The 20,508-nt window shown below is 39.4% G+C and overlaps 1 protein-coding gene and 1 long non-coding RNA gene across 3 annotated transcripts in view; one reads left to right on the forward strand and one right to left on the reverse strand.

Moving 5' to 3' along the window:
* The window catches only part of MRPL3 (mitochondrial ribosomal protein L3), a 63,953-nt gene that overhangs the window by 23,108 nt on the left and 20,337 nt on the right, over positions 1–20,508 (forward strand). For both annotated transcript variants that reach the window (XM_043595406.1, XM_043595407.1), the window contains exons 7-8: positions 16,880–16,988; positions 19,717–19,794. In XM_043595406.1, coding sequence (XP_043451341.1) covers positions 16,880–16,988; positions 19,717–19,794 — 187 coding nt within the window. The remainder of the gene's footprint in view (positions 1–16,879; positions 16,989–19,716; positions 19,795–20,508) is intronic.
* On the reverse strand, positions 14,650–17,265 carry LOC122491995. The gene is made up of 2 exons (XR_006299506.1): positions 17,190–17,265; positions 14,650–14,719 (listed from the first exon to the last, which is right to left on the reverse strand). It is a non-coding gene; the product is annotated as an uncharacterized LOC122491995 (long non-coding RNA).

Raw genomic sequence — 20,508 nt, forward strand, 5'->3', positions numbered from 1 at the left:
GTACTCTCGGTCCCTTACTATGTCTTGCTTACGGCCAGAGATTTGCTTCTTTGTCCCCCATTTCTAGCCCCTGTTTTAAATGTTTTGATATGTCTGGACCCCCTTTTCTTGATTATTAATCCTGTTAGAAAAAATCGTACAGTGACACAGGTCACACGATGAAGGATATGGATTTACAGGCAGGGGCAGTGGTTGTCACACTTGAGTAGGTTTCAGAATCTGCAGGAGGGCTTGTTAAACACAGATTGCAGGACACCCCACCCTCCAGGCCACCCCCCCCACACACACACACACAGTTCTTTTTTGGTAGGTTTGGGGTAGTACCTGAGAATTTGCATTTCTAACAAGTACCTACTGAAGTAGATGCTACTAGTCCAGGGACCACACTTTAAGAAACACTGGACTAGAGAACAGTCAAGGGCTCACCAGTGGAACCACATTCCCTTCCTACTCCTTCACCCAGCTTGGAATCCTAATCCTTTCCTTTTCCTAAGTCTGTATTCAAATTATAACACATAAACATCTGTTTTACAGCAAGCAAATTTAATCGATCCAGTTTTGAGTAACAGGGTCAATAAAAGTAGGCCTATTTATAACTCACATTTTAGTTAACATAAAACTGAAAATTGGTCTCTTTAGTAATTAATGATCTTCATCATCTTCTTTCCATTAGAAAAGAAAAACCTGAAATTAATCTCATTGAAAATCTTCATTTTTCTCACATTGTAATATTTATATTTAAGTGTTAAATCTGTACTTACATTTTGAGTATTTCATTTTTTTTTACTTTATACCTTCAATTTTAATTGCTTGACTAAACATAGTTTAGGAATAATTAAGAAAATTTGGGGCACCTAGGTGGCTTGGGCATCCAATTCTTGATATCAGCTCAGGCATTTATCTCAGGGTTGTGAGTTCAGGCCCCTCATTGGGCTCCCTGTGGGGCATGAAGCCTACTTTACAAAAAAATTAAAATTAAATTAAATTTGAAAAGAGGGCTCAGTTGGTTGAGCACCTGATTTATGCTCAGGTCATGATCCCAGGGTAATGGGATTGAGCCCCACATTGGGCTCTCTGCTGAGCATGGAGTCTGCTTTAAGATTCTCTCTCTCTCTTTTCTCTCCCTTTCTCTCCCTTTCTCTCCCTTTCTCTCTCTCTCCCTCTCCCTCTCCCTCTCCCTCTCCCTCTCCCTCTCCCTCTCCCTCTCCCTCTCCCTCCACCCCCTGCTCCCTCCCACCCCTCTACCTGCTCACACTGTTGATTGATTGATAGATAGATAGATAAGAAAATTTAAAACAATATACTACCTAAAATAAGAGAATACAATGTTAATAGAAACTACTTCAAGGATGAAATCGTCTGCATTTTTTTAAGTGACCAGTGACCAACAGTAGTAACTTCTTCTTGAAGACTTTCTTAAATTTTTAAATGTTTCTCAGTTAATAATTGCATTGGAAAATCTGCTTGCATTGAAAGATACATTGTATTTATCTGTGCCAAATTTGGGTATGATTCTCTGTATAAATAAGTATTTACTAGCGTCACTTTGGAATATGAGGTAAATACATACTTTTCAGAGTTCATTTTAATTTTTACTTTTATACCAGAAATCACTTTTCATCCAGAGGGCTTGAGAATCTAAATTTAATTTAAATTAATAGGAAAGGTTTTTACATCTAATATATAAAACCATTCTAGCAGGAGCGCCTGGGTGGCTCAGTCAGTTAAGTGTGTGACTTTGGCTCAGATCATGATTTCACGGTTCGTGAGTTCAAGCCCAGCGTCGGGCTCTGTGCTGACAGCTCAGAGCCTGGAGCCTGCTTCAGATTCTGTGTCTCCCTCTCTCTCTGCTCCTCCCCCGCTCACACTCTGCCTGTCTGGCTCGCTCTCTCTCACAAATAAATAAACATTAAAAAAATTTTTTTAAAACCATTCTAGCAGAATAATTTTTCAGTTTCATTATCCTGTTTACAGCTATGCTGTTAAAAGCCCTGTCCTTGAAATATGACAGTTTTATGTAATTCATTCTAAATAAAAATTTAAGACTAGCATGTACAGTGATATGTTCCTCACGCCCTGCCCTAGCATCTTTTAAAGTTTATATCCCTGTTCTATAATGGCGATTACATTCCAGTGTAACTTCTAATAGATGTTCTCCCTTTCTTTCACTCTCAGCTTTGAGAAGGAAATGACTATGAATAAACAGTAGGTGAGATGAGAGTGACTGTTGATTCTGTCCTCAACATAGGATGCTTAGCCCATTGTTTTCTGGTGAATCCTAATGGTGCTTGTCATATTTTATAGGGTTTTTTTTAAAGGAAAGAAATTAGACAAGAATGAAGGAATAAACAAAAATAAAACTGTAAAAATGCACTCTACATTGTAGGGAAAGGCGGTTAGGTCTTGTCTGAAAGGACTGGAAGGACACCAACGGTGCTGATACCTCTTTGACGTGGGCGTGGTGCCCTTTCCTGCCAAGTGTTTTATTAAGCTTTATTATTAATTTTAATGTTTATTTTTGAGTGAGAGAGAGTCAGAGCGTGAGCAGGGGAGGGGCAGAGAGAGGGGAGACACAGAATCCAAAGCAGGCTCCAGGCTCCGAGCTGTCAGCACAGAGCCCGACACGGGGCTTGAACCCACAAACCGTGAGATCATGACCTGAGCCGAAGTTGGACGCTTAACCGACCTGAGCCACCCAGGCGCACCTTATTAAGCTTTAAATAGTGACAGTGACAAACCTGCAGTAAGTTTTTTTCTGCTTGTCTGGAACTTATTTGTTCACTTATTTATTTAAATTCTGAAACCCAGAATGAAGTTAGAAAACAGTTCATTCAGCTATTAAAAGATTTTTTTCTTTCTGTACAAAGGATAATCTAACAATCCTGTTTACAAGTCTGGGCCAATTACAATAACCCGTATATTTTCGAGCATAATCTTAATCCCTTAAACTCATCACCGCTCTTTCAATTCTTACTGCCCTTTGGCCTTGAGATGGAAAAATAGGCATTTACCTTGATAATGTTATCCTTGGTATTAGAAATGAAAGGAGTGGGGGAGATTAGGTGACTGGTCCAGCACCTTTGCACATTACTGAGATTTGGTTAATTTGGGTTCTTTCATTAAAATACCACATTATATACAGAAATATGGTTGCCCTTCAAAGTCTTAAGGTGATTAAAATGCCAGGTGGATTCTTAAAAGAGCAAAGACTCTTTGGGCTCTATGCCCAGTCCTGCATACTGTCAGAAGGGTGCCTGTATCCTGGCAGAAACCTTCCCCACTAGCCCGTTATTCTTTCTAGCGGATGCTTGCTCTGAACTCTAGGAGGAGAAAACAAGGCATGTGCTGCCTTCAGGATACAATTGCTGTTTAGCCCTGTATATTTTCAATTTTAATTCATTTTTAGTAAGTTACTTTACTATTATTCAAAGCAGTACATTTTTAAGCATAGTAATGAAACAGTTTCAAAATGAGTGATTAAACTATAGAAGAAAATAACCTCTATAAAAACTAATCCCTCTTAAATCAGAGTGAATGTGTGTTTCAAGATAAAGGAGAGTTTGGTGGGTAGTGTTTTGGGGTTATATTTTGTTGTTTTGTTGCTTTAAAAATTTGTGTAGTAGTCATCTATTATCGCCTCACTTTTAACTATACGAAATAGCATTTTTTACTCAAAATCAGCAAAAGTAAGGCCTAATGAGAGGCAGAATAGGGAATGGCCAAAAGCACGGGCTTTGCTTCCCTTTAGCCGTGTGACCTGGGCAGCTTTCTCAACCTCTCCGTTGCCTCATCTTCAACATGAGAATAATTCTAGCACTGCCTCATAGCCGTATTGTAAAGATTGAATGAGAATGCACAGAAAACTATTAGCTCAAGGCCTGCCACGTATTAAATGCTCAGGAGTATTGGCTGCCATCACTATTGTTGATATTACTGCTTTTTTATTTGTTTTCAGATTTTAGGGGAAAGAAGTTTTTTTCAGTAGGAAATATCTTTTAAAATGAATAAAAAACATTAAGTCATTAGGAATTCTGGTGTGGTGGTATTTTCTGATACATCTAGTTATTGCCATCTTAAGATTGACTTGCATAGCAAAGTTGGAGCTTTACAAAGCGCTCTGTGTCGTTTTAAGATTACATACTACCTGCTACATCTAGAATTTACAGAGTAATGAGGATGCCTTTAAAGCTTTGTGACCCTCCAGCATACTGGATATTTTTGTGTTTTTGCTCTAATCTGGTTCCCAAGAGGCAGTATGACCTCGGTTGAAAGCATGGCCAGATGCTTCCATTTACCAGGGATTTGTCCTTGGGCAGGTGGCTTAACTTGTCTGAGTGTAGATTTCATGCTCTTTACCGTAAGGGCATGAGACTATATGGTTTGGCATAACTGACTCTTATCTATATTAATGAAGAGGAAGACTTAACAGTAGATTCAACAAAACAGCAATATGGTCTTCTGATCTATTGAGGAAAGTGATATGGCTAAAGACCTGCAGAAAACTATTATGTCCTTTCAGGATATTATGAAATGATTCAGTTATTTGAGGGTTTTTTGTTTTTTGGGTTTTGTTGTTGGTGGTGTGTGTGTGTGTGTTTCAGAAGCACACAGTGAACTTAGGACAGCAAATATGGTTTTCTGAGTTTATTTAGGACAGCCAGGAAGTGCTCCCTTTTATAAGAGGATTCAAAGGAGTCACTGCATATTTGGTTCTTTGTACTGTTGAATAAGCTGGATTTGAAGTCAGGAAACTATACGCCGTGCACTCCTAGCAGTCACTTGTTGATAAAAATGTTCCCAGATATTGATGGGAGGTGTATGGTTTTTAGACAGAAACAGTACATTCTACATTTCAGGTCATGCTGTCACAAACTCATCCTAGACGGTAACCGCTATACAGCTGTTCGGTGCCAGGTTTTAACTAAATGTGATAGAACATAAAGCAACTGAAAAATTCCACTGTGCCTTGTGGGCTCAGGAGCTGTATATCACTGATTGAATAGGTTTAGACAACACTGAATCAGGTACAAATTGATTCCTAAAGTTTATGGGGGTCCTCGGAGAGATGCCTTATCCTTGGAATGTGCAGAGATGAAAGTAGCATGAGTTTGTTGAAATGAGAAGCTATAATGAAAGACTGAAACATTTGTGCCTTATTAGTTTGTCATAAATTAAAGGCTAATCCTGATAGAGATCATGAATTAGCTAATAGGGCCTTTTACGTGCATATAATTTATTTTCTTAAAAATTTTCCTTTTTTGTTTACTAGTAAAAAATAGTTTTAATTAAAAGCTTTTGTCAGGAGGAGGGAGGGCTCCTGGGTGGCTCAATCGGTTAAGCATCCGACTCTTTTTTTTTTTAATTTTTTTTTCAACGTTTTTTATTTATTTTTGGGACAAAGAGAGGCAGAGCATGAACAGGGGAGGGGCAGAGAGAGAGGGAGACACAGAATCGGAAACAGGCTCCAGGCTCCGAGCCATCAGCCCAGAGCCCGACGCGGGGCTCGAACTCACGGACCGCGAGATCGTGACCTGGCTGAAGTCGGACGCTTAACCGACTGCGCCACCCAGGCGCCCCATCATCCGACTCTTGATTTAGGCTCAGGTTACGATCTCCCAGTTGTGAGATGGAGCCCCGAGTCTGGTACCACACTGGGTGAAGATTCTGTATCTTTCTCTCTCCCTCTGTCCCTGTCACACAAACTCGGGCTCTCTCTTTCTCAGTCTCTTTGTGTCTCTCATTAAAAAAAAAGGAAAGAAAAAAGAAAATCTTTTTGGGTGGTTTGAATCAAAAACATAGGAAAGTAATATCAAATTATATCCTACAAGAGATTCTTTTGATTGTTAATTTGGACATTATGCCTTTATATTTCACATTACTTTTTCACAAGTAAAGATACCATCTTACTCTAATCTATTCTCAGTTGCTCGATTTCATAAAGAAGCAGCCCAGTCAAGATTTTGGTGAGGACCTGATGTGAGTCTCCATTTCCCTGTATTCATAGGAATGTTTAACCAAAGAGAGGCTGGTTTTCAATCAGTTGATTTCTTTACTTTCCCACCCTCACCTCCATAAAAATATGGTCTGATCTTGGGGTATCTTGAGACAAGTCAAGAGTCCTCTCTTCCATTTAGTACTCAGTTATTTTTTTTCTGAGAGATTATGTACAAGTCACTTAAACTTTTTTTTTTTCTGAAATTTATTGACAAATTGGTTTCCATACAACACCCAGTGCTCATCCCAAAAGGTGCCCTCCTCAATACCCATCACCCACCCTCTCCTCCCTCCCACCCCCCATCAACTCTCAGTTTGTTCTCAGTTTTTAACAGTCTCTTATGCTTTGGCTCTCGCCCATTCTAACCTCTTTTTTTTTTTTTTCCTTCCCCTCCCCCATGGGTTCCTGTTAAGTTTCCCAGGATCCACATAAGAGTGAAACCATATGGTATCTGTCTTTCTCTGTATGGCTTATTTCACTTAGCATCACACTCTCCAGTTCCATCCACGTTGCTACAAAAGGCCTATTTCATTTTTTCTCATTGCCACGTAATATTCCATTGTGTATATAAACCACAATTTCTTTATCCATTCATCAGTTGATGGACATTTAGGCTCTTTCCATAATTTGGCTATTGTTGAGAGTGCTATGAACATTGGGGTACAAGTGGCCCTATGCATCAGTGCTCCTGTATCCCTTGGATAAATTCCTAGCAGTGCTATTGCTGGGTCATAGGGTAGGTCTATTTTTAGTTTTCTGAGGAACCTCCACACTGCTTTCCAGAGCGGCTGCACCAATTTGCATTCCCACCAACAGTGCAAGAGGGTTCCCGTTTCTCCACATCCTCTCCAGCATCTATAGTCTCCTGATTTGTTCATTTTGGCCACTCTGACTGGCGTGAGGTGATACCTGAGTGTGGTTTTGATTTGTATTTCCCTGATAAGGAGTGACGCTGAACATCTTTTCATGTGCCTGTTGGCCATCCGGATGTCTTCTTTAGAGAAGTGTCTATTCATGTTTTCTGCCCATTTCTTCACTGGGTTATTTGTTTTTTGGGTGTGGAGTTTGGTGAGCTCTTTATAGATTTTGGATACTAGCCTTTGTCCGATATGTCATTTGCGAATATCTTTTCCCATTCCGTTGGTTGCCTTTTAGTTTTGTTGGTTGTTTCCTTTGCTGTGCAGAAGCTTTTTATCTTCATAAGGTCCCAGTAATTCACTTTTGCTTTTAATTCCCTTGCCTTTGGGGATGTGTCGAGTAAGAGATTGCTACGGCTGAGGTCAGAGAGGTCTTTTCCTGCTTTCTCCTCTAAGGTTTTGATGGTTTCCTGTCTCACATTTAGGTCCTTTATCCATTTTGAGTTTATTTTTGTGAATGGTGTGAGAAAGTGGTCTAGTTTCAACCTTCTGCATGTTGCTGTCCAGTTCTCCCAGCACCATTTGTTAAAGAGGCTGTCTTTTTCCATTGGATGTTCTTTCCTGCTTTGTCAAAGATGAGTTGGCCATACGTTTGTGGGTCTAGTTCTGGGGTTTCTATTCTATTCCATTGGTCTATGTGTCTGTTTTGGTGCCAATACCATGCTGTCTTGATGATGACAGCTTTGTAGTAGAGGCTAAAGTCTGGGATTGTGATGCCTCCTGCTTTGGTCTTCTTCTTCAAAATTCCTTTGGCTATTCGGGGCCTTTTGTGGTTCCATATGAATTTTAGGATTGCTTGTTCTAGTTTCGAGAAGAATGCTGGTGCAATTTTGATTGGGATTGCATTGAATGTGTAGATAGCTTTGGGTAGTATTGACATTTTGACAATATTTATTTTTCCAATCCATGAGCAGGGAATGTCTTTCCATTTCTTTAAATCTTCTTCAATTTCCTTCATAAGCTTTCTATAGTTTTCAGCATACAGATCCTTTACATCTTTGGTTAGATTTATTCCTAGGTATTTTATGCTTCTTGGTGCAATTGTGAATGGGATCAGTTTCTTTATTTGTCTTTCTGTTGCTTCATTGTTAGTGTATAAGAATGCAACTGATTTCTGTACATTGATTTTGTATCCTGCAACTTTGCTGAATTCCTGTATCAGTTCTAGCAGACTTTTGGTGGAGTCTATCGGATTTTCCATGTATAATATCATGTCATCTGCAAAAAGCGAAAGCTTGACTTCATCTTTGCCAATTTTGATGCCTTTGATTTCCTTTTGTTGTCTGATTGCTGATGCTAGAACTTCCAGCACTATGTTAAACAGCAGCGGTGAGAGTGGGCATCCTTGTCGTGTTCCTGATCTCAGGGAAAAAGCTCTCAGTTTTTCCCCATTGAGGATGATGTTAGCTGTGGGCTTTTCATAAATGGCTTTTATGATCTTTAAGTATGTTCCTTCTATCCCGACTTTCTCAAGGGTTTTTATTAAGAAAGGGTGCTGGATTTTGTCGAAGGCCTTTTCTGCATCGATTGACAGGATCATATGGTTCTTCTCTCTTTTTTTGTTAATGTGATGTATCACGTTGATTGATTTGCGAATGTTGAACCAGCCCTGCATCCCAGGAATGAATCCCACTTGATCATGGTGAATAATTCTTTTTATATGCCGTTGAATTCGATTTGCTAGTATCTTATTGAGAATTTTTGCATCCATATTCATCAGGGATATTGGCCTGTAGTTCTCTTTTTTTACTGGGTCTCTGTCTGGTTTAGGAATCAAAGTAATACTGGCTTCATAGAATGAGTCTGGAAGTTTTCCTTCCCTTTCTATTTCTTGGAATAGCTTGAGAAGGATAGGTATTATCTCTGCTTTAAACGTCTGGTAGAACTCCCCTGGGAAGCCATCTGGTCCTGGACTCTTATTTGTTGGGAGATTTTTGATAACCGATTCAATTTCTTCGCTGGTTATGGGTCTGTTCAAGCTTTCTATTTCCTCCTGATTGAGTTTTGGAAGAGTGTGGGTGTTCAGGAATTTGTCCATTTCTTCCAGGTTGTCCAATTTGTTGGCATATAATTTTTCATAGTATTCCCTGATAATTGTTTGTATCTCTGAGGGATTGGTTGTAATAATTCCATTTTCATTCATGATTTTATCTATTTGGGTCATCTCCCTTTTCTTTTTGAGAAGCCTGGCTAGAGGTTTGTCAATTTTGTTTATTTTTTCAAAAAACCAACTCTTGGTTTCGTTGATCTGCTCTACAGTTTTTTTAGATTCTATATTGTTTATTTCTGCTCTGATCTTTATTATTTCTCTTCTTCTGCTGGGCTTAGGCTGCCTTTGCTGTTCTGCTTCTAGTTCCTTTAGGTGTGCTGTTAGATTTTGTATTTGGGATTTTTCTTGTTTCTTGAGATAGGCCTGGATTGCAATGTATTTTCCTCTCAGGACTGCCTTTGCTGCGTCCCAAAGCGTTTGGATTGTTGTATTTTCATTTTCGTTTGTTTCCATATATTTTTTAATTTCTTCTCTAATTGCCTGGTTGACCCACTCATTCGTTAGTAGGGTGTTCTTTAACCTCCATGCTTTTGGAGGTTTTCCAGACTTTTTTCTGTGGTTGATTTCAAGCTTCATAGCATTGTGGTCTGAAAGTAAGCATGGTATAATTTCAATTCTTGTAAACTTATGAAGGGCTGTTTTGTGACCCAGTATATGATCTATCTTGGAGAATGTTCCATGTGCACTCGAGAAGAAAGTATATTCTGTTGCTTTGGGATGCAGAGTTCTAAATATATCTGTCAAGTCCATCTGATCCAATGTCTCATTCAGGGCCCTTGTTTCTTTATTGACCGTGTGTCTAGATGATCTATCCATTTCTGTAAGTGGTGTATTAAAGTCCCCTGCAATTACCACATTCTTATCAATAAGGTTGCTTATGTTTATGAGTAATTGTTTTATATATTTGGGGGCTCCGGTATTCGGCACATAGACATTTATAATTGTTAGCTCTTCCTGATGGATAGACCCTGTAACTATTATATAATGTCCTTCTTCATCTCTTGTTACAGCCTTTAATTTAAAGTCTAGTTTGTCTGATATAAGTATGGCTACTCCAGCTTTCTTTTGGCTTCCAGTCGCATGATAAATAGTTCTCCATCCCCTCACTCTCAATCTAAAGGTGTCCTCAGGTCTAAAATGAGTCTCTTGTAGACAGCAAATAGATGGGTCTTGTTTTTTTATCCATTCTGATACCCTATGTCTTTTGGTTGGCGCATTTAATCCATTTACATTCAGTGTTATTATAGAAAGATACGGGTTTAGAGTCATTGTGATGTCTGTATGTTTTATGCTTGTAGTGATGTCTCTGGGACTTTGTCTCACAGGGTCCCCCTTAGGATCTCTTGTAGGGCTGGTTTAGTGGTGACAAATTCCTTCAGTTTTTGTTTGTTTGGGAAGACCTTTATCTCTCCTTCTATTCTAAATGACAGACTTGCTGGATAAAGGATTCTTGGCTGCATATTTTTTCTGTCTAGCACCCTGAAAATCTCGTGCCAATTCTTTCTGGCCTGCCAAGTTTCAAAAGAGAGATCAGTCACGAGTCTTATAGGTCTCCCTTTATATGTGAGGGCACGTTTACCCCTTGCTGCTTTCAGAATTTTCTCTTTATCCTTGTATTTTGCCAGTTTCACTATGATATGTCGTGCAGAAGATCGATTCAAGTTACGTCTGAAGGGAGTTCTCTGTGCCTCTTGGATTTCAATGCCTTTTTCCTTCCCCAGTTCAGGGAAGTTCTCAGCTATGATTTCTTCAAGTACCCCTTCAGCACCTTTCCCTCTCTCTTCCTCCTCTGGGATACCAATTATGCGTATATTATTTCTTTTTAGTGTATCACTTAATTCTCTAATTTTCCCCTCATACTCCTGGATTTTTTTCTCTCTCTTTTTCTCAGCTTCCTCTTTTTCCATAACTTTATCTTCTAGTTCACCTATTCTCTCCTCTGCCTCTTCAAGCCGAGCTGTGGTGGTTTCCATTTTGTTATGCATTTCGTTTAAAGCGTTTTTCAGCTCCTCGTGACTGTTCCTTAGTCCCTTGATCTCTGTAGCAAGAGATTCTCTGCTGTCCTGTATACTGTTTTCAAGCCCAGCGATTAATTTTATGACTATTATTCTAAATTCACTTTCTGTTATATTATTTAAATCCTTTTTGATCAGCTCATTAGCTGTTGTTATTTCCTGGAGATTCTTCTGAGGGGAGTTCTTCCGCTTGGTCATTTTGGATAGTCCCTGGTGTGGTGAGGACCTGCAGGGCACTTCCCCTGTGCTGTGGTGTATAACTGGAGTTGGTGGGCGGGGCCGCAGTCAGACCTGATGTCTGCCCCCAGCCCACCGCTGGGGCCACAGTCAGACTGGTGTGTGCCTTCTCTTCCCCTCTCCTAGGGGTGGGATTCACTGTGGGGTGGTGTGGCTCGTCTGGGCTACTTGCACCCTGCCAGGCTTGTGATGCTGGGGATCTGGCGTATTAGCTGGGGTGGGTAGGCAAGGTGCTCGGGGGCAGGAGGGGCAGGCTTAGATCGCTTCTCCTTAGGTGATCCACTTCAGGAGGGGCCCTGTGGCAGCGGGAGGGAGTCAGATCCGCTGCCGGAGGTTTGGCTCCGCCGAAGCGCAGAGTTGGGTGTTTGCGCGGAGGGAGCAAGTTCCCTGGCAGGAACCGGTTCCCTTTGGGATTTCGGCTGGGGGATGGGCGGGGGAATGGCGCTGGCGAGCGCCTTTGTTCCCCACCAAACTGAGCTCTGTTGTCAGGGGGCTCAGCAGCTCTCCCTCCCTTTGTCCTCCAGCCTTCCCGCTTTCCGAGCAGAGCTGTTAATTTCTGACCTCCCAGACGCTAAGTCGCGCTTGCTGTCGGAACACAGTCCGCCCGGCCCCTCCGCTTTTGCAAGCCCGACTCGGGGGCTCTGCTTGGCCGGCGAGCCGCCCCTCCGCCCCGGCTCCCTCCCGCCAGTCCGTGGAGCGCGCACCGCCTCGCCGCCCTTCCTACCCTCTTCCGTGGGCCTCTCGTCTGCGTTTGGCTCCGGCGACTCTGTTCTGCTAATCCTCTGGCGGTTTTCTGGGTTATTTAGGCAGGTGTAGATGGAATCTAAGTGATCAGCAGGACGTGCGGTGAGCCCAGCGTCCTCCTAAGCCGCCATCTTGCGGCAACTCCATTAAACTTTTTACAGCATAAATCAGGTAAAGAGAAAAAGTAAAACTCAATTTAGAAATGGTTCTGATACAAAAACCTCTACTTACAGTATGGATTTTGATTATTTTTAATTAAAAAAAATCAAGTACTTTGTAGCTGATGTAACACATGATGACAAACACTTTCAGTTCTTTTTCATGGTAAAAGTACAAAGACAATGCAATGAGAAGGGTATTTGAGGCTGAGGGAGCAGAATGAGCAAAAACAGGAAAGAGAGTGGCATACTTAGGGATTCACAGAATAATCTCCTATGACTAGGATGGGCAGTGTTTGAAAGGTAGAGCGGACCTAGTTATAAAAGGTCTCGTATACCCCAAGCTAAAGAAGTTACTGACTGACAGCCACCTAAGGTTATGGTTTAGTTTGCTTGTTTTTGTTGTTGTTGCTGTTTTGCTTTTTAAAGCAGGGGAAAGCTTGTGTGAAAAGACTGTTGTCTTAGGAATGTCACTCTAGTGTCTCTAAAGGAGCATAGCTTGAAGAAAGAGAGATGTTCAGTTTCTGTTTCTGAAACATTATGATTGAATGGCTGTGATAGTTCTGATTAGTTATGGACGGTACATGTGTGGAATGAGAGTAGCAGAATTCTTGCCAGAGGGCAAGGTTTGTGAAACCCTGGCTTGTTAGTAATAGGTTCAAGAGTCAGCAGACTTTTTCTCAAAGGACCAGATTTAAAATTTTTGAGGTTTACAAGCATTATGTTCTCTGTTGCAAATTATAGCTCCATAGCAGCCGTAGGCAATAAGTAGATAAGTGTACATGGCTATGTTCCAGTAAAATTTTATTTACAAAAGTGGCCACTATAGGCTGTAGTTTGCCAACCCTGATTTAAACCATGTTGAAATGAGGGTCAGCAGCAGGACTCTTAAGACCATCGTTTCATGTAGCAGCAAGAGGTAAGAAACTTCTCAAAGAGTGTTAGAGAAGCAGAAAAATAGGGAGGAAATGATGACTGAGAGTAGTGAGGGGAAGGGTGGTAAGCAGGAAGGATAGAGGACAACTCTATTTTTAAAAAGGCCATAGAAATTTGAATACTGACTAGTTATTTGATATTAAGAATCACTAATTTTTTTAGATTGTGATAATGGTATTGTGGTTTTGTTCTTGAAAAGGATATTTAAAAGAAATCCATATTAAAATGTTTATGGATGAAATGCTATGATACCTGGAATTTGTTTCAAAATAATTCATTAACAGAGGAGGGGAATAGATAAAACAGAATAAGCCTTGAGTTGATAATATTTGGCCCTGGGTGATGGGATACATAGGTTATTCATTGTACTTGTCTCTCTGCTTTTGACTAAGTTTTGAAATTTCCATAATAAAAATTGATTTTTATAAAAGTTTTTGGATTTGGGAATGAAGGGGGAACGAACCATTTGCTTCCCAAGAAGGAGAAAAAGCAATACCAAGGAAAGAAAGATAGAAGAAGCCCATGTCGAGGGAAAAACTTGGTGATGAGAATTTGGGAGGAAGTTCTCCAAGGACTCAGAATGAATGGAGTTGAGAGCATTCCTCACCTGTGGGCATTTTGTTTTATCACCTATACAAATATATCTAGAATCATGCAGTCAATGGCAGTTTCCTGCAGTGTGGGGAAATAAATGATGGATTTGTATTAAAATCTGTGTGTCTACTGATAGACATTTATGCTTTTGACATAATACACCAAGGGAATGAAATTCACATAACAGTGATCTCTAGAGATTTATAAAATGCAGTGGGGAAACATTAAACTATGCATTTTCTTCTGTGAGATACTATGATTGTCATACCTTTAAGCCCCTCCTCCCCCTTTTTTAACACCATCATCTTAAGGCATGCCCGTTGTACACGTTTGGAAACTATAGGACAAAATACAGGAAAAGAATTAGCCTTCTTCCTAAGACACAGCTATAGTCAGTAACAAAATAACTGACTTTTCTAGGTTGGGTACAGGGGTTGAATAAAACACAATCCCCTGCCCTTCATGAATTTAAAGTATACTAAGGGGAAATGGACTGAGAAACAAGGGCAGTATTCTCCTAAATTTAATAGGATCTCTGAGCTTTCTGATGAATTTTTGGTTTATCAAGTATAAATGCTTTAAATAAATTTTTATGTTTTTCCTAATTTTCTGATAAATCTCACGAAATTTGGAACATCTCACATTGTGTTCTTTCTGACTTGAATTTTCCTTTATTTGATTTTTTTTCTGCTAACTAAAACCTACAGCAGAAAAGGGGTAGGGAGGTAAAGCATATGTGTTATGTGCTGTGTATCCTTTTTAGTAAAATAAAGGTTTTCTTTTATGTGACCTGTGAAAACCTTGTATTTGAAATGTGACTGGGTATGCTAAGTATATAGTTCAGTTCTCTTCTTGGCTTTTGTTTTGTTTTCGTTCTCCAGTTGGGTGACAACTGAGAGAAGCAGTAGAATAGATACCTGTACCGCCCATGGATCAACAGGTGCAGTGTCTTCTCCATCATCTGAATTGGGCCAATAATTTGTCATGTCATTTGCGTTTATCCTGTTGTTTAAAGGTTATTTACTGAAGAGGTTCCCATTGTTCACAGCATAACAACATGATGCATTCTAGAACTAGATTGAAAAACAGTCTGTAATTAGTCAACAGATAATTAGCACTTTCAGGATGCTGCTTTCGTCTTACAAGCATGTACTCTTAAAACGACCTAAATTATCTTCTGTAATCTACCTGGCATTTGTTTTATTGGTGCACACACTAGCACTCTTTAAGAAAGCGATGAATCAGTTTGAGAACTCAGAAGGTACTAGTAAACTTTCTACCAAGAATGGCCAGTGTTAGAATGTGGTATTTTTAAAACATGTTCAGGTTAGATTAGTGTTGCTAGTCCCCTCTCTTTTTCTCTGTAAAGTGTTATTTGCCAGATACTATCCGGAGGGTCAGATGACTTTGTAGGTATTTCTTCTTTATTTTTAAATTGCCAAGCATTTTATTTTTCAAATGTTCTAAAATGCAGCATTAACTAGAAATATTTAAGTTTCAGAAGCAAAATTTCAGTAAAACATTTGATTATCACAGTTTCTGTTCTTAGATGATAATCTCCTTGCAAAAGTTATAGTGGATTTCTCATTTAATATATGTTAAGTTACTATTTTAGCTCTTTGACTAGAAATAAACATTATCTTGAGTTTTTGAGGCAAGGCAGAATTATGTGCACATCATCAGTGATGCATTCAGTTGATTAATGTGAAGAAAATGGTGTGAGCTACATTTAAATTATTCCTATACAAGTAACTTTTGACCTGTGATTTGATAATATTCAGCTATTAGGTTCTACACATACATAGTTCATATTGTTTTTATGGTGAATTACTGACTTAATTTAAGACAAACTTTTACTTGTATGGGCTTACTTCAATCCATTACTCTCTGATCATTGACAAATACTTAACAAAGTCCTTGTGGAAAGAACATGGTTTTTATCATCTTGTGCATTTGGTCCATTTTGTAAGTGGCCTGAACTATGCACTAATAATATTTAGCTTTGTTAACATTAAGGAATACAGCATTAAAAATATGTTGACATATTATCTAGTGAAAGGCGAAAAAGTTATTATCTTAAGAGTATACAGATACATTTGGTACAGCCTTGCAATGCATTCTAGCCCTTTCATTGTATCTTTGTGCTGATATATTTGACAAAGACAACTTTAATAATGCTGAACCTTAGTATTACCCACTTTCTACTTGCATCACAGAATGTTTCTCTACTGAGCAGAATTTGAAAACAGAATGGTTTTATTTAAAAATTGACATACTAGATTTTTAAGAAATTGCTAGTCTCTGATTCTATTTCTCTGTGAGCTTCCTATTCAAACCTTGAGAGCAAGATCCATCGGATAACTTATAAAAGTAAACTTTGTCCAGCATTAGGGCATTGTTATAGTTTTATTTAGTGTTCTATTACCTATTGCCACCTAACACATTACCCCAAAACATAACAGCTTAAAACAACAAACATGTATTACCTCACAGTTTCTGGGACCAGGAATCCCAGTACAACTTAGCTGAGTGCCTGTGGCTCAGGGTCTCTAACAGGGCTGCAACCAGGCAGTCAAGGCTGTAGTCATCTTGGTTCAACCTGAACACTGCCTTCCAAGCTCACTGACCTGGCCTTGGCAAGGCTTAGGACCATAGCTGTTGGCTGGAGACATCTTTACCACATGACACTCTATAGGAAATGGCAGTTGACTTCCTCAGAGCCCAGCAGGAAGAGTGTGCCAAGTAGGAAGCCACAGTCTCTTTGTAACCTAATGTCAGAAGTGATCTTTTATTGTTTTGCCACAGTTTATTCCTTAGACCTGAGTTCCTAGGCGCACCCAGACTCCAGGGGAGGTGATTACACAAGGGCATGAGTACCAGGTGGTGGGGATCTTAATGGTTGCCTGCTACATAGCTTATGAGTACTTTGGAATTTCTAGAGCTTTACCCTTGTTTTACAGGATAATACAACTCCCTGTTCAGATAGAACTTCCTCTGCTTAGCTTGTCTCATAATTTTGAATTAATCATTTTATATGGAATGAGGCTCCAGGAAGGGGTGCAGACCAGGACATAGGTAAAGAACTGTTCATTTGCAGTTTTCCTTGCCTAGCTTTTCCCAGTTATTTAGATAAGCAGCGTTGTTAAAATTCTAAGGTACTATTAAGAAAATGCACAGTTGGGAATATTTTATGCTCTGTTTATTATATAAATTCTAATGTCTACCTTGTTCAGTATTGGTAAAGGTTTTCAAGGCGTCATGAAAAGATGGGGATTTAAAGGCCAGCCTGCTACTCATGGTCAAACAAAAACCCACAGGAGACCTGGGGCTATTTCAACTGGTGTAAGTATAACTTGAGTGACCTCTTTTTAATGCTAAATATTCAGCTTCTGCACATACAGTGCTCTAGTCTGTTCTTGGGATCAAGTCACATAATTTCAATCTGACTCCAGGTGGGTCATAGTACTTGTCACATTTTTATGAGTCCTGGTCTCACTTTCCAGAGCCAGACGTGAATCATTTCATAATAACCCACATACTTACAGCCAGTCTTCTCAGTACTTTTCCTTCCTGCTTTCTCATTTCCATCTCTGTCTCCCATCCTGCCCTCTGAAGTCTGCGGCAAGAAATCAGATATTAGAATGCCCTTCCAGTCTGCCCCACTGGTTCCTTCCCAGAGTCATCTTTGCCTTAACAGAGACTGTTGGGGAAGATTGTCAAGAATGGTATCATGCAAGGGAGAAGTAGTAGAGGAAAAATGGAGAAACAAACAATAAGAACATAGAAAATGGAGAAGGGATTTTGTGTTCTGAAATAATTTCCTGTAAATTATAGGATTGAATATGATAAGTGAATATATTGACAATGGGAGCAAATTTCTCACTCTTAGAAAAAGATACTCAGGTATGAAAAGGAGGGAAATTAGAACAAACGCTATAGGGTTGAATTCAGATTGTAGATATCAGTATACATTTACTGTATATGTATATAAGAGAAATAGATATGTTCATATGTGTGTATTTATTTGTTCCTTAGCTCTCTGCTGAATATTCATAGCAGTATTCATAATAGCCAAAAAAGAGAAATAACCCAAATGTTCATCAGTTGATGAATAGGTAATTAAATGTAGTATATTCATACAATGTTACTTAGGAATAAAGTGGAATGAAGTACTGATACATGCCGCAACAGGGATGAACGTTGAAAACATGCTAAGGGAAAGAAACCAGTCACAGACTACATATTGTATGATTCCATTTACGTGAAATGTCCCTTGTAGGCAAGTCTGTGGAGATGAGAGTAGATCAGTGGTTGCACAGGGCTGGGGGGAGTTGGAGGGAGTGACCACTAATGGGTTTGGAATATCTGAGATTGAATGAAAATGTTCTAAGATCGTTTGTGGTAATACACGACTCTCTGTGTATACTCAAATCTTTGAATCGTGTACTTCAGGGGAGCCTGGATGGTCAGTTGGTTAAGCCTCCGACTCTTGATTTCGGCTCAGATCACGATCTTATGGTTCAGTTCGTAGGATCGAGCCCCGTGTTGGGACGCCAGGGAGCCTGCCTAGGATTCTCCCTGTCTGCCCCTCCGCCTCTCACATACATGTGCTCTCTCAAAATAAATGCATAAATTTTAAAAAAAATGTTTTTTAATTTAAATTGTATACTCTAAAAAGAGTAAAATGTGTGGTATGTGCATTGTACTTCAACAAAGCTCTTTTATTTTTTAAAATATTTACTTATTTATTTACTTAGAGCTTGAGCAGGGGAGGAGCAGAGAGAGAGGGAGAGACAGAATCCCAAGCAGGGTCCATGCTCAGCTCAGAGCACTACATGGCGCTCAGTCTCACACCGTGAGATCATGACTTGAGTTGATGTCAACAGTCAGATGCTTAACCCACTAAGCCACTAAGGCACCCCTAGCTCGTTTAAAAATTAGGCTTGTTTTCTCTCTCTCTCTCTCTCTCTCTCTCTCTCACACACACACAATTAAAATGGCATGTGGAAGAACATCACTCGTTAGTTAATTGTCATGAAATAAATGATATGTAGAAGAACCTATTTTTATCACTCAGCTTAGTTATTTGTCATGAAGTGCACTGTTCTGTGTTTGTAAATACTGCCATTCAGGATTAGCTGGTAAATACCTTTATAATCCAGAGAGGGTGTACTTTTAATGAGAATGTAAACTTAATGGGGGGGGGGGCAGAGTCCTTTTTTAGTAATGTAATGTTAAACAAGGTGTGCCTATCACTGAGTGTGTTTCTAGAATGAATAAGAGTGATAGTCTGTAACATGCAGAATTGTCTTTAATCTGTGTTGGTTACATAGTAACCAACTCTAATGCTATGGTGAGCAACTTCCGTGGGAGTTTTGTGGGTTGTCAGATTAGTGATACAGAAGTGTTTATATTCCAAGAGTTCATGTGTCATGAGAAGCTTTCCCATTTGAGATGTAATTCAAATTTGCTTCTTTAGATGTAGTATTATCCGTTACCAAAGCCAGAATCAGAGAGACTGTGTGAAGCTGTTTGAATTATATGAATCAGAGACAACCAGGACTGGACAAACTCGATATTCTAATAACTAATTCTGTCCTTTAATCATTCTGGGGAAGGAGAGTAACATCAAAAGCAAGAGTGGGGAGTGGAACCATTCCAGCAGCAGTGGTGTGGATGGAGTCCATTAAGTCAGTTAATACAGAACATTATTGAAAACAGACCAGGCAGTCAAGTCTTCCTTGAATGGTGGTGTGACGTGTATTTATGTCCTGTAATTTTTCTTTTCTCCTTCTCAACTGGTGTTAGCTCAGTTGCTACTCTCTTGTTACTTTTTCTCTTACATATGTTTCTTAGTCTGTATTTATTTTGTTGCTCTAACTTAATTTAGAAAGGAAATCCTCTGGGGTAAATATGTCTAAATCCATATTTAGTTCCTTACTGGGGCCTAGCAGAATGAGGAAAAAGTCCAACATTTTAATAACTCCTGTCTCAGTTTGCATTTCAGTTTGATCTGTTCTATTTGAAATTGAGAGTACTTAACAGTGCCAATTTTGGTTTTCTTGTGTAGGATGTTGCCAGAGTCTGGCCTGGAACTAAAATGCCTGGACAAATGGGAAACAAAGATAGGACAGAATATGGACTAAAAGTAAGTTTCTGAAGTGACTCTTTTTTAGGAATAAATTAATGCCTGAATGCAGAGGCACCAGAGGATGTTCTGCATGTGTGTCTGTGTAGAATCGTTCTGATACTTGACCTCTGTGTGTATATAGCCATAGTCTGTGTTGGTAATGTGTTCATCTAACACCCAAGCTGTGGAATGTGCCGTCATAAAAAGAAAAAGTCATCTATTTGACCTGGTAGGTTTCTACAACAAGACAGCGCGTGAACAAAAGTCAGATTCAGAGCATTGTGTAGAATACTGCCCTTTTATCAACTAATGAACAAAAGCTCCCTACATGTATATGTGGCTGTGCCGTTACATAAGCACAGAGAAAAGTGGGATTACGTGCCAGATTATTTTGGATTATATGTCAAAGGTGTGGATGGATAAAAGTGGATGTAGAGGAGGAGAGAGGGAGACCATCAACACAGGAGGGAAAGATAGTACTCAAAAAAGGATTGTGGTATGTATCCATCTTTATAAAATAAGTATATATATTTAAAGGGGAGAAGTTAAATTCAATCCCCGCTAATCTGAGGAATTTGACAAATAACCAATATTTCTATATGTATGTGTATACATTTCAAAGTATAGAAAGTACAAAGAAAATAGCTATTCTTGAAAACATTACCCCAAGATAAACACTATTAACATTTTGGTTCATGTTCTTCCAGCCTCTATTCTAGATATATATTTTTT

Source organism: Prionailurus bengalensis, chromosome C2, assembly GCF_016509475.1.
Source record: "Prionailurus bengalensis isolate Pbe53 chromosome C2, Fcat_Pben_1.1_paternal_pri, whole genome shotgun sequence".
Lineage (NCBI taxonomy): Eukaryota > Metazoa > Chordata > Mammalia > Carnivora > Felidae > Prionailurus > Prionailurus bengalensis.